The sequence below is a fragment of the Panthera uncia genome, chromosome D2, assembly GCF_023721935.1.
Source record: "Panthera uncia isolate 11264 chromosome D2, Puncia_PCG_1.0, whole genome shotgun sequence".
Lineage (NCBI taxonomy): Eukaryota > Metazoa > Chordata > Mammalia > Carnivora > Felidae > Panthera > Panthera uncia.
In genome coordinates, this window is record NC_064818.1 from 52,392,909 (window position 1) to 52,407,758 (window position 14,850).

Genomic DNA, 14,850 nt, shown 5'->3' on the forward strand with positions numbered 1-14,850 from the left:
CATTTCCCACTGTCTGCACGACATTCAGTTCAAGCTAGTTTATCACTTGAATCCCAACTTGAAATTTGGACACCATTTCCACAGTGAAGCAATGTTTGTTTGGTGGTTACATTCTAGAATATTGACTTTGCACATGTAATCCAGACAATAATAATATTAGTAATATTTAACATGCTGTTATTTATTAAGAGCCTACATTTGAGCAAACACTGTCCTAAATATTTCACATATATCACATTATGTAATCCTCACAATAGTTCCGTTTTACTCAGGATCTTATACCTCCCAGGGCCAGGATTTAACCTCAGGCAGGCTGGCTCCAAATCATGATGAATCATGGTCCTGTAATCATAATAACGTTGTAGGAAGTAATGAATAGTTATTAAGAAAATACATAACTAGGTTGGGCGCCTGGGTGGCTTCAGTCGGTTAAGCATCCGACTCCTGATTTCGCTCAGGTCATGATGTCATGCTTGGAGAGGTGGAGCCCCCGCATCGGGCTCTGTGCTGACAAGGTGGGGCCTGTTTGGGATTCTATTTCTCCCTTCTCTCTCTGCCTCTCCCCTGCTCTCTCTCTCGGTCTCTCTCAAAATAAATAAATAAACATTTTTAAGAATGCCTAACCAAGTTGATTAATAGCCTACTTGTCCCCACATATAAGATTTTCATTAGGGAACTTTAGAAAAATATTTATTTGTCAATTTATGGTTTCTAACTGACTGACTCTGTGGAACTTCTCCAGGGGGTTCAGATACACACTTTCCTTCTGTTTCACTCCGTGGTCTTCTTCTTAGGGCATATGACCTAAGTTTGACAAAGTAGCTTCTTTGCTGGTAAATCACATCTTTGATCTTTGATTATGTTATTTGGTCCCTAAATAACCCTTTAAATGCCACCAACTCCTCCTTGTAAACCCACAGGGATTTGTCTCCTAAGAGAATCAGGCACAGGAGTGCAGAACATCCACCGTAAGATCTAAGAGACAAAGCCTCTAGTTTCTGTCTTGAAATGAACTTATTTCATTACCAAAACAATTGTCACTTTTCTCTTAGGCATTATCTTAGGCTTTTTAATGTAACTGTTAACACTCAGCATTAGTCCTTTTTGTGTTCAAAAATAGAAACTGATGCTAAGAAAGACAGTGTCTCTCGCTCCCAGTTTACATTAGCTCTGAGCAGCAGAAAACAGGCTCCAGAAAAGCTGCACAGTTTTCTTTCCAGACACTGGTTTGTGTGTGTGTGTGTGTGTGTGTGTGTGTGTGTGTTTTAAATGTTTATTTATTTTTGAGAGACAGGGAGACAGTAGCACCAGCAGGGGAGGAACAGAGAGGGGGACACAGAATCCGAAGCAGGCTCCAGGCTCTAAGCCGTCCGCACAGAGTCCAACACGGGGCTCGAACTCACGAACCGAGAGATCATGACCTGAGCTGAAGTGGGATGCTTAACCAGGCACCCCCAGATGCTGTTTTTTTGTAATACTTGCAGTTTTTCACTGGAAAATACTTGGTTTAGCTCAGAACTCAAATTAAATGGAATATGGGAGACACTATTTCTTTTGCTCAATTAAAATCAGAAGTTATATATCCAAATTAGCATAAGTTGTACTTTATGGGTACAGACACCAATTGAATCCTTTCTGCTCTTAAAAAAACAACAAAAACCAGAAGTGTGACCTGGAGAATGTGAAAATGATCCCAGAGAAAGGAAATAAAAAGATAAAAGAGCTTGCATGTGGCCCTAAAGAAAACCCCTCTAGAGCAATAGTTGGGCCCATTTAGTGTAGAGAAAAGGAAGGTGGGGAAAGGAGAAGCAGGAAGAATGAAATCTTGGTCTTCCTATATTTAATTATAGTGGTGTACTTTACTGAGCCAGACACAGCTCTAAGTGCTTTCTTTGCAAGTACTCTTATTTGAGCCTCACCTGCTCTGTGAAATGAGCATTGTCTTTTTGCCATTAACAGATAAGTAAAGTGAGGTTGAATGATTTGACCAGGTCACACAGCAGATAGGTGGCAGAGCTAAACATTAAACCCACAGTGACTATAGACGGCATGTTCCTAACCACCATTCTATGTGTATGAACCATGAGCATAAGCATTGTAGACGAGGACATAAATAAATATTGGTTTTCCATTGTTCTTGATGGCAGTTTCAGAGGAATCAAGCTAGGCTAGACATAAAGGATTTTCTTTTTGTTTCTTCACTTTTTATCATTAAATGCAACATTAAGAAAAGTACATAAAGGGTGCCTGGGTGGCTCAGTCAGTTAAACGTCTGACTTTGGCTCAGGTCGTGATCTTGCGGTTCCTGAGTTCAAGCCCCACATTGGGCTCTATGCTGACAGCTAAAAGTCTGGAGCCTGCTTCAGATTCTGTGTCTCCCTCTCTCTCTGCCCCTCCCCTGCTCATGCTGTCTCTCTCTCTCTCAAAAATAAACATTAAAAAAAAATTTTTTTAATAGTTACAAACAGAGAGGGAGGGAGGCAAATCATAAGAGACTCTTAAATACAGAGAACAAACTGAGGGTTGATGGGGCAGAGGTTGGGGAATTGAGGGGGACGCTGGGGGAGAGGGGGAAATGGGTGATGGGCATTGCGGAGGGCACTTGTTGGGATGAGCACTGGGTGTTGTATGTAAGCGATGAATCACGGGAATCTACCTCCAAAACCAAGAGCACACTGTATACACGGTATGTTAGCCAAATAAATAAATAAATAAATAAATAAATAAAATATTTTAAAGATTTTAATTTAAAAAAATTTTTAAGTACATAAAATAGGGTGTGTTTGCAGCTAGCACGAAAATCTTGATTTCTAATAACATTCTTCAATAAAAGAAAGCAAAGTTCCTTAGAGAAATGGCTGATCCTAGAGCTAGGGCAGGAAATACAAAAGATGAGCCTGGGGCATTTTGTTGTACCGGAAAGTAAAGAAGTGCTAAAAACAAACAAAGGAAGTACAATAAACTTCAAAGGAATACAAGAGCCAACTAAGAAAGCTTCTGATGGCCAAAGCTGGGACAATTGGAGCTACAAAATGAAGTAGAATTAGATTATAAACTAAAATATTAAATAAATATTCATGAACCCATATACGTAAATGATAAACAAACAGATGGGAGAGAAGAGACAAATCTCCCACGCAGAAGAATTCCAAAAAACCTATATAGATATTCTGCCCTTGAAGAGGTAGAAAATAACTTTCTACCCTTTACATGTGCATGTGGACTTCCTTCCAAAGAGGACAATATGGAAAGGAGTTTTAAAAATGTCATTGAGGTGGGTGCTTGTTGGGATGAGCGCTGGGTGTTGTATGTAAGCGATGAATCACAGGAATCTACCCCCAAAACCAAGAGCACGCTGTACACACTGTATGTTAGCCAGTTTGACAATAAATTATATTAAAAATAATAATAAAGAATAACTTTACAGTGGGACATGACCAACACAACCTCAGTCAGATCAACATCAACAGTTAAATCATGTTAATAGTATGTTCCCTGGCTGTGATGTGAGGAGAATGACTCTCTAGCCCAGTGAGCTTCCTCCCCAGAACTGATAGCCCCAGTCTAATTATGAGAAAAATATCTGGCAAATTCTAATTGAGAGACATTCTACAAAATACCTAACCAGTGCTCCTCAGAACTGTCAAGATCATTAAAAACAAGGGAAGTGTAAGAAACTGTCATATGTAAGAAGAGCCTTATAGAAGCATGACAACTAAATGTAATATGGAATCTTGAATAGAATCCTGGAAAAGAAAAAGGACATGGGGGGGAAAGAAACTAAGGAACTCTATGGAGTATGGACGTCAATTAATAATAATGAATCAGTATTGGATTATGGATTGTGTCAAACATACCATCCCAATAAGATGATCATAACAGGGAAAACCAAATGTGGGATCTACTGTTTTTGAAATTTTTCCACAAATCTAAAATTATTCTAAAGTTAAAAGTTAAAAAAAAAACTGATGTATTTTGGGGGCACCTGGGTGGCTCAGTCAGTTGAGCGTCCGACTTCAGCTCAGGTAGTTATCTCAGGGTTTGTGAGTTTGAGGCCCACATCAGGCTCAAAGCTGTCAGCATGAAGCTCTCTTTGGATCCTCTGTCCCCCTCTCTCTCTGCCCTTCCCCCCGCTTGTACTCTCTCTCTCTCTCAAAATAAATAAATAAATAAACAAACTTAAAAAAAAAAAAAAAAGAATGTATTTGGATAATCATCAAGTCAATGCATGCATAACTCCTGCCCACAGTGAAACATTGCCCAGCACCAGAAACTGTGTGTTTCCCTTCTCAATTTTGTCACCCTTTCCCCTAGACTAAAATTCACTGCTACTTCCTGCTTTTCTTTATAACTATACCCCTCTTGTGCATTTCTAAATAACATAGTATAGTTTTACCTGGTTTTGAAATTTACATTTACACAAATATAACCATACAATATATATTGTTGTGTGTCTTGCTTAAGATATGTCCCTGTCATTGCATTGTGCTAGCTATTTATTACCTGTTTGTTTTCATTGCTGTGCAATTCATTACATTGTATGAATCCACCAAATTTTATTTATACGACATTTGGATTGTTTCCAGTGTTTCCAGTGTGTGTTATCTGAAAACGATATTCTGATTATCAGATTTGTGAGATCTCTTGTAGATTTATTTTCTTTTTTTAAGAATATCTACTAGAGCCTAAATGTCCATCAACTGATGAATGGATAAAGAAATTGTGGTTTATATACACAATGGAGTACTACGTGGCAATGAGAAAGAATGAAATATGGCCCTTTGCAGCAACGTGGATGGAACTGGAGAGTGTGATGCTAAGTGAAATAAGCCATACAGAGAAAGACAGATACCATATGGTTTCACTCTTATGTGGATCCTGAGAAACTTAACAGGAACCCATGGGGGAGGGGAAGGAAAAAAAAAAAAGAGGTTAGAGTGGGAGAGAGCCAAAGCATAAGAGACTCTTAAAAACTGAGAACAAACTGAGGGTTGATGGGGCGTGGGAGGGAGACGAGGGTGGGTGATGGGTATTGAGGAGGGCACCTTTTGGGATGAGCACTGGGTATTGTATGGAAACCAATTTGACAATAAATTTCATATATTGGGAAAAAAAAAAAGAATATCTACTTATGGGAGGCAAGGAGGAAGAACCTGCCATTTGAAAGCAGGAATGGGATCTTGCTCAGGGACCAGGATCTAGACCAAGAGTCCAGGAAGCCCAGTGCCACTGCTCCTGCCCTGCCAGGAGTCACAGTAGGCTGCCCAAGTGCCTCAAGTCAGTGGGAACGTTCCTTCCCAGAGATGTATGGACCAGCTCCTTCTCAATTTTATCCACCACTTTGCAAGCGATGTCTATGGATCAAACAGCAAAAACCTTGATCTTTTCTTTTTTTTTTTAAATCTCTATTCTTTTTTTTTTTTTTTTAATTTTATTTATTTTCAGAGAGAAACAGAGAGTGTGAGCAGGGGAAGGGCAGAGAGAGGGAGAGAGAGATTCCCAAGCAGGCTCCATGCTGTCAGCACAGAGCCTGATGCGGGGCTCAATCCCAAGAACCGTGAGAGCATGACCTGAGCAAAAATCAAGAGTCAGCCACCTAACTGACCGAGCACCCAGGGGCCCAGAAACCTTGATCTTAATAACAATTCTTCATGCTTTGAAAAAAAAAAGAACAAGTCTCTCTTGGGCACATTCCTACAAAGGTGACCCTATACAAAGGAGGCAATAAGGTCTCCCTTGCCTTCCCCCTAGATCCTTCTGGCCCTAACAATCCAGATTCCCAACTCAGGGAAGACAACTTGCTGAATTTTCCAACCAGACAAGTCCTTTATGTGCACATGTATACATACATGAGCATACACACACACACACACACACACACACACACACACACACAATGAAAATCTAAGGTTGAGTCAAGGAGAACTATTGTTGTTCATCTAGCCACCATGGCTGTATTTTCCAAGTGTCTTTGAACTAATGGTATTTTATTTTTTAACAGAGACACTTCTCAGGCCAACGTAGTAAGTCTTGTTCTGCCTATTTTAGCCCCATTGTGTTCAGGTCACAACATTTGGTTCTGATCAAGTAGAAGGCAGTCGAACTTAGTGAGGAAGGTCCCAGGCTGACAAGTCAGAGCAGAATCCTGCCTTGGGTAGGCCTCTTCTGAGCTGGATGACCTGGAGGGAGTTATTCTACCCCTTTTGAGCCCAGCTTCCTCATAGGTTAAAAAGAAAAAAAAATCTTACATCACAAGTAGGTCAAATTAAGTGCAAAAATGTATATAACAGTGCACCTGGGTGGCTCAATTGGTTGAGAGCCCGACTCTTAATTTCAGCTCATGCCATGATCCCAGGGTCATCGGATTAAGCCCTACATCAAGCTCCACACTGAGCATGGAGCCTGCTTAAGATTCTCTCTCTCTCTCCCTCTGCCCTTCACCACCCTCCCTCTCTCTCTCTCTCAAAAAAAAAAAAAAAAGTATGTAATGTATTTAACAGTTCCTGACACAAGAGGGGAAACTAATACATAATGAAGATTGTTGATATTAAAAATACAAGAACTTATAGTAGTTCCTTTCCTTATGCCTACAGTCAGACATACTGCTAAATACATGGTTTTAGAATACAGCTATAAAAAGTTTACTCTGACCTTTAGCATTTTATATTTCCTATGCTAATTTGAACTTACGGTGGAGTGAAAAATGATGTCCAGTGTCAGCAAAAGGCTTTGTGGTGTTCTCACTTCTGATTACAAGACAGATCAAATTTGTATCTTTTTCCATTAGGTTTATCATTGGAGACCTGTTAGATTCTGAAAATGACATCTTTGAGAAATCCAAAGAATGGGACGCTCACGGATCAGAAGAGCCACAGAAGGCCTTTGACCATGGGACAGAGCTAATCCCATGGTACGTGCTGTCCATCCGAGCCGATGTGCACCAGTTCCTGCTGCAGGGGGCCACTGTCATCCACTACGACCAGGACACGCACCTCTCTGCCCGATGCTTCCTCCAGCTTCAGCCTGACAACAGCACCTTGACCTGGACAAAGCCCACCACTGCTTCCCTGGCCAGTGCTAAAGCAAAACTCGGTGTGCTTAGTAACACGTCTGAGCCTGGCAAATTCCCGTTACTGGGCAATGCTGGACTAAGTGGCCTGGCAGAGGGGGTCTTGGATCTGTTCTCAGCCAAAGCTGTGTACATGGGACACCCTAGCATCGATATACACACTGTGTGTGTTCAGAACAAACTGGGTAGCATGTTTCTCTCAGAGACTGGCGTGACGCTGCTCTATGGGCTCCAGACCACGGACAATAGATTATTGCACTTTGTGGCACCCAGGCACACAGCTAAGATGCTCTTCAGTGGATTGCTGGAACTCACGAGAGCCGTGAGGAAGATGAGGAAGTTCCCTGACCAGAGACAGCAGTGGCTGCGGAAACAGTACGTCAGCCTCTATCAGGTAGGGGTGTAGCCGTCCCTCTCTCCTCACTCCCCTAATTCTCAAGTCATTAATCTTGCAAAGCCACACTTGGACCACCAGGGTTCATTCTCACCCTGTGTCATTTACTACCTCAGTGATACAGGGCACCTTTGACTTTACCTTTCTGTGCCTTGGTTTCTTATCTATAAAATGAGAATGATAGCAATACCCATTGTTAGAGCGGCTGTGGGGTTTGACTGAGTTAATATGTGTCAAGTCGTTAATGCCAGTTCCTAATGTATAAAGAATAGTGTGTGGCTTTTATTAGGTCCAGTTAACATTTTGTATGAAAATAGAGACTGCAGTCATTGTACTTCTCACAGCAAAGAAACCAGTTAATATAAGCATATTCGCTTACTCAAAGTTTCCATCGACAGCATTATGGTGTGAATGCTTTTATAATTAATTATGGACCAGCTGATACATTGGAAACCTTCACTTTGGAAATTGAAATCCTGCCCCATCACCTAATATGCTAGGTGACTCTCGGAACATTAATTCACTGTGTCCTGCTACCTCACTGTAGCACCTCTGAGCTTTAATGAAGTTCTTCCTCACCAGGTTTATATTGGCACAGCCCTGAGGAGGCAGGTTCTCACAGTCAGCTGCTTAAATTGAGTGTGTTTCTCACTAACCCTAAAATTATCAGGTACTTAACACTCCAGCCAAGGGTGGCGGCAGAACTGGGCTGAGGTGTGAGAAGAGACCGGAAAGACCAGAATAGCATACTCCTGGAAGACAGAGGGCAGATTGCTCGGGAAAACCCTGCCACAAGGGGACAGGACACTATTGATGGCGTTTCCAAATGAGTTGTATCAAAGCATTCAGTTTTTCTTTTTAAAAAAAATTTTTTTAACGTTTTATTTATTTTTGAGACAGAGAGAGACAGAGCATGAACGGGGGAGGGGCAGAGAGAGAGGGAGACACAGAATCGGAAGCAGGCTCCAGAGCCCGAGCCCAGAGCCCGACGCGGGGCTCGAACTCACGGACCGCGAGATCGTGACCTGAGCCGAAGTCGGCCGCTTAACCAACTGAGCCACCCAGGCACCCCAAAAAGCATTCAGTTTCTCTTTGTTATGCTTTTCCATCCTTTTTGGCAAAAAAAAAAAAAAAAAATTATCTTTTTTTACTAGTGTCACAGAACAAATAGAACCATGGCTGAAATTACTCAAATGACTGATTTCATGTACTTTTCACAGTCCTAACATGTTTCTGACAAGTAGAGACATTTTCCCCTGGGCTGTTAGTAGAGATGCACATATATATGTGTATGTATGTGTATTTATATAATGCTCCCTTTTTCTCCTTTACCCACATTCATGCAATACTGATGAGTGGAGATCATATCCTGAACAACTAATGGATTAATTGATTAATAAGCATATAGGCCTATGTACACGATTATGCTAATACTGCACAGCACAAAGCCTATTTCAGTTAATTCATCTTAAAGTAGAAACCAAGATACCTGCTTCCTGTCCACTCCACAGGGAGAGTCCAGTGCAGTCAACTGCTTGGAAAAAAAGAAGTCTTCAGGGGCTATTGTAAATGTTGATTTCTTTTCAATTTTTTTTTTTTTTTTTTTTTAGCATTTACTTATCACTGAGAGAGAGAGAGAGACAGAGAGACAGAGCATGAGCATGGGAGGGGCAGAGAGGGGGGAGACACAGAATCCAAAGCAGGCTCCGGACTCTGAGCTGTCAGCACAGAGCCTGATGCAGGGCTTGAACTCACAGACTGTGAGATCATGACCTGAGCTGAAGTCGGACGCTTAACCGACTGAGCCACCCAGGCGCCCCAGGCAAATGTTGATTTTTAATTATAATCATTCGTCAGCTTTCCACAGTCATGCAAATCCATTCAACCTGGACACAAACCAAAGTCTCTGAGCTCAGTTACACTCACTGTCACAAAGCGGCTGGCGATGTGGTTTATTTGCTCCATTTGTTTCCTTTCCCATCTTCCAGCATAAAGTAGCTGAATGAACACCTAGGGTGTACTTGGTCTCTCATTCACCCTGGCAGCCTTCAGTTTTTGCTGAAGAAGGCACCAGCTGAGACCAGAAACAGCAGAAGAGGTAAGAGGCACGGCTGGAGCAGAGACAGGAAGTGACCTGGAGCCAACTCAGCCCTTCCCAGTTGCACACACAGCAGCACCCCTCCCTTCCCTGCAGCCCCCACTCCTCCACCACTGCATGGGAACAAGCTGTTACGGTGTAATGGCAGAACAGCTCCATCTACTTCAGTCACTTCTGAAAACAGGTGATGGTCTGCCTCAAAACATTGTTCTTCATGAGCCGCCCAGGAAGACAAGGCAACATTTCTCAGAAACAGACACTCAGGATTTTTATTAAGTGAAACAAACTCAGCGACTGATTATTTTCCCATCTTGTAGACCAGCTCCCAAATTGTCTCAGAGAACATCAAAAAGATCCAAGTTGGTATTTTAAGAACAAAAAGTCAAATAGGCATCATGTTAAATGTCCCTCTTGGTGATTTATAATACCTCTTAGCACACTTAAGGCTCTTGAGAAGTCCTAAGATACAAAAGAAATGGGTTTAAATGTACCTGTAAGTTAAAGAAATTTATGAACAGTCTCAGGTTCTTCCAAACTTCTATTAACAGCCCTGTAAGAGTACTTCTTTCTCCCCAGTTTGGAAAGGGCTTATGTAGAATGTAATTTTCATGACATCAGAGTCTTCTTGTGTGATGAGTGTGTGAAGCTTCTTTCAAATAGAAGTAGTTTAGTACTAGTAAATGCATTTGATCAAATGGAAATACTAACAAGAGATAAAGGGAAAAAAAGAAGAAATAGTAACCTTTATAATACAGCCTAGGAATACAGGAAAATAAAAGAAAGTAAGCTGCGAGAGATTTGATGTGAGGTATAGGAGAAAGACTGGTGTCATGAGTTTTGGCTTGAGGTTACGCAGGCAGAGCTGAGAACCCATAATCCTGGGTATTTGGAAAGATCTCTGGGAAGCTGAGAAGGTCAGAACAGGGGTATCAGGTACAATTTGGTTGTAAGCAACAGAAACAGATTCTTGCTATCTTCTGGGGTGGGGGGGGAGGATTTATTCAAAGGATTAGATACATTTAACAGTACTTAAAATATCATATACAAAGATAATGCCAAGAGGCAAAAGTGCATGTATAATTTTTAAGGAATCAGCTTCCTAATCCTAATATCCACATGAACTTCTTTTATTTTCCTGTATTCCTAAGGCTTCATTACAAGTATCACAATTTCTTGTCTTTTGCTTTACCTCCTGTTACAATTTTCATTAGATCACTTTACATTTACTAGTATTAGAATACTCTCGTATCTGAAAGTAACTTTTTTCTAAAACTGAGAATGTATCTTCACTCACAATAGCTCTTCTTCCATATTAAAAAGAGAAGGTATATCCTTCACCCATCCCAATCAAGTTTCTGTTTGTACAAAATACAAGAAAGAGTCAAACTATATTTTGCTTCCCAGAAAGTCTCCTTTAAAGATTAAACAAAGGCATCTGCCTTTTCCAGGCCTAAAATATTTCTATTAAGGGTAAAGCTTGACCCATATTAGGATGTTCTGAATTTAGAAATACCAACACATTGGAGGCTGATTCTTTTATACGTACATGGTATGGGTCTATTAAATTTTTTTTTATTAAAGATTTTCTTTTTTTAGAGCAGTGCTAAGTTTACAATAAAATTGAGAGGAATGTACAGAGATTTCCCATAAACCTCCTGCCCCCCACCCATGTCCCATTGTCAGCATCACTCACCAGAATGGTACATTTTTTTACAAAGGATGAATCTGCATTGATATATCATAATCATCCCAAATCCACAGTTTACCTTAGAGTTCATTGTTTAGCTTTGTACAACTATGTAATGGCATATATTCACAATTATAATATCACATGGAGTATTTTAACTACCCTAAAAATTCTCTGTGCTCTACCTGTTCATCTCTTCCTCCCACCCTACCTCATCCTCCACCCTGCCCCTGCAACCACTTATCTTTTTATTGTCTCCATAGTTTTGCCTCTTCTAGAACATCATATAGTTGGGACTCATACAATATGTAACCTTCTCAGGTTGGCTCCTTTCACTTAGTAATATTCATTTAAGATTCTTGCATGTCAGGGCGCCCGGGGGCTCAGTCGGTTAAACGTCCGACTCTTGATTTCTCTCACGCCATTATCTCACAGTTTCATGAGTTTGAGCCCATGTCAGGCTCTGTGCTGACCCTGCAGAGTCTGCTTGGGATTCTCTCTCTCTTTCTTTCTCTCTCTCTCTCTGTCTCTCTGTCTCTCCCCCCCCCCCCCCGCTAGCACTCTCTTTCTCAAAATAAACAAACTTTCAAAAAAATTATTAAAATAAGAGGATTCTTGCATGTCTTCCCATGCTCATTTCTTTTTATTGCTGAATAATACTCCAGTGTGTGGATGTACCATAGTTTATTTATCCATTTACCTACTGAAGGACATCTTGGTTGCTTCCAAGTTGTGGCAATTATGAGTAAAGCTAGCTGCTGTAAATATTCATGTTCAGGTTTCTGTGTGGACTGAAGTTTTCAACTGTTTTGGGTTAATACCAAGGAGCGTGATTGCTGGAGCGTATCGTAAGAGAATGTTTACTTTTGTAAGGTGCTGCTGCGCTGCCTTCCGAAGTGACTATGCCATGTTGCATTCTCAATAGAATGAATCCTTGTTCCTGTTACTCCACATCCCCATCAGCATTTGGTGTGGTCAGTGTTCAGGAGTTTGGCCAGGTGTGGAGTGGTGTCTCCTTTTAATTTGCAGTTTCCTGATGGTACATGATGTGGAATATCTTTTCATGTGTTTATTTGCCATCTTTATCTCTTCTTTGGTGAGGTGTCTGTTGAGGTCTTTGGACTATTTTTTCATTGGGTTATTTGTTTTCTTATTGTTGAGTTTTAAGTTCTCACTGTGTATTTGGGATAGCGATTTTTTTAAGTTTATTTATTTATTTTGAGAGTGAGAGAGAGAGCACAAGTGGGGAGGAACAAAGAGGAAGAGAGAGAGAATCTCTTCTCTCTGGCAGGTTCCACATTGTCAGCACAGAGCCTGATGCAGGGCTCGAACAAACAAACCATGAGATCATGACGTGAGCCAAAATCAAGAGTCGGACGCTTAACCGACTGAGCCACCCAGGCTCCCCTGGATAACCATTCTTTATCAGATGTTTCTTTTGCAAACATTTTCTCCCAATCTGTGACTTGTCTTCTAATTCTCTTGACAATGTCTTTCCCAGGGCAGAAGTTTTACATTTTAAGGAAGGAGTCTATTAAATTTTTAAAGATGTGTTAGTTAAAACCCATAAATTAAAAAAAATAAAACTTCTACAAAGGATTAGGTAGTTAATTCAATAACGTAGGTAAAATTTATTTATGAAATTGTGTCATGAAATGTTTATTCCACTTTGAAGTTAATTGTAGTGACTTATTCACAGGGACTATCTTGAGCAGGACTGCAACAAGAAACAATGATCTCCAGCCATTTTCATTCTCAGTATCACTGTATTCAAGATTCATTTTCCAGGGAGGGAGATTCTGATTGGCTTATTTGGATCTTATGCCAACCATTGGTCAAGGGAGGATGTTTCACCTTTTCATAGATTCAAGACTGTATCCAGAGGAAAAGAGATAAAGTAAAACTGGGGTATGGTCAGAGAAAAGAGAAATGATTAATGGACAGGCATAAATCCCAGATATCCACCATGAGAGATCACCAAAAGATATCCCACGTTAAGCATTCAAGTTACTCAGCATCCTGGGATCCATAACAGGATGCAGGAAGTAGGAGGTCACAACTCAAGTCATAAAATCAAATAGTTATTGAACATTAGGGTAAAGGAGCAAGCACACACACAAAGACTTTGTTATTTACATAGTGTCTGTAACAAAGCAAAATGTATTCACAAGAACTTCTTTGGAATTGCAAAGGAGGGCTGGCCTTAAAAGTTTGTAGAAAGTAAAAACAGTATATGGAAATTAATTCTGAAATGTCCATTTTATACAACCTGTGAAATATCATCCATATTGTCTTTAATTCGTATGTGACTTTTTGTAGTTTTATTCACTGAGCCTCCTTACTTACAGAGAGAATTGTTGACCATTATTTAGTTAATTAATCTCTGCCGCTACTCAGCTCATTTGCATGGTGTTATCTTATGAGAAGGAGCTATCGCAAAGCATTGCATGCCCCTTAAGTATCTTTTCACTGCTCATAGCATCATAATATGCGTGATGTAGAGTCCCCTGGGCTCTCTAGTCTTGGGTATCAGTCACTCAAGAGGACAGCAGCCCAACTATTTTATTTATTTATTTATATTTATTTTACTGAGGTATAATAATTGATACATGATGTTACATTACTTTCAGGTGTGCACCAACTATTTAATAATATATTTTCTCTGTGGTTATCTCCCCAGAGCCCTCCAAAGTAAATTTCACATATGCCACATACTCTATATTTCAAATCAAACTGTCCCAACCATCAAACTAGAAAAAACAAAACCTGGAATGATGCAATACAAATAGAACTGGGTTTTATTTAAGTAGATTCACACACACACACACACACCCCTTAAGTCCTCCAGAGCCCTAAAATGCAAAATGCATCTTCGTGAATGTTCCTACATTCTGGAATGTAACCTCTGAAACTGGGAAGGAAAAGTTTTTTTAATCCCACTTAAATGTGGCCCCCTTGAAGCACATCACTTACTGGAACTCAGCAGGGATGTGACCAGGACAACAGAGGATATGATGAAATTCCCAACAGAGAGTCCTGATGGTTAGAAAACAGAACCACTTGGGTGGCCAGGTCACTAGTCTTCAGTAACTGCCTGTGCTCCTCCACCTCTGGGAATTTACTAGAAGCCATTCATATATATACTTCCCCATTGCTTGCTGTTCCTTTAAGTGTTCAGAATGTGATTCTTTTACAGGAAGATGGACGGTACGAAGGCCCAACTTTGGCTCACGCCGTGGAGTTGTTTGGTGGCAGGCGGTGGAGTACACGAAACCCCAGCCCCGGGACATCAGCAAAGAGTGCCGAGAAGCCCAATGTGCAAAGAAACAACACCTTGGGCATAAGCACTACCAAGAAAAAGAAGAAAATCCTTATAAGGGTAGAGTGTTACTTGTTTATCAAGCACCAAACCCAATCATCCAGCACCATTTATGGTCTATGTCGCCAGAAACTACCTTAGATCATTTGGGTTGGGGACAAGATGCTCAGGGCTTACTGAGCATCTCCTGGTGCCAGGCCCCTTGTTAAGAATGGAGTCAGCACCAGGAAAAAGTCAGGGGCCACGAACAATGAGTATTCAGTAAGAGTCATTATCAAGCTAT

General features: G+C 40.7%; 1 protein-coding gene across 2 annotated transcripts in view; it reads left to right on the forward strand.

The window, feature by feature from the left end:
- The window catches only part of PLCE1 (phospholipase C epsilon 1), a 321,900-nt gene that overhangs the window by 234,059 nt on the left and 72,991 nt on the right, over positions 1-14,850 (forward strand). For both annotated transcript variants that reach the window (XM_049646407.1, XM_049646408.1), the window contains exons 8-9: positions 6,788-7,463; positions 14,445-14,627. In XM_049646407.1, the coding sequence (XP_049502364.1) occupies positions 6,788-7,463; positions 14,445-14,627 (859 nt within the window). The remainder of the gene's footprint in view (positions 1-6,787; positions 7,464-14,444; positions 14,628-14,850) is intronic.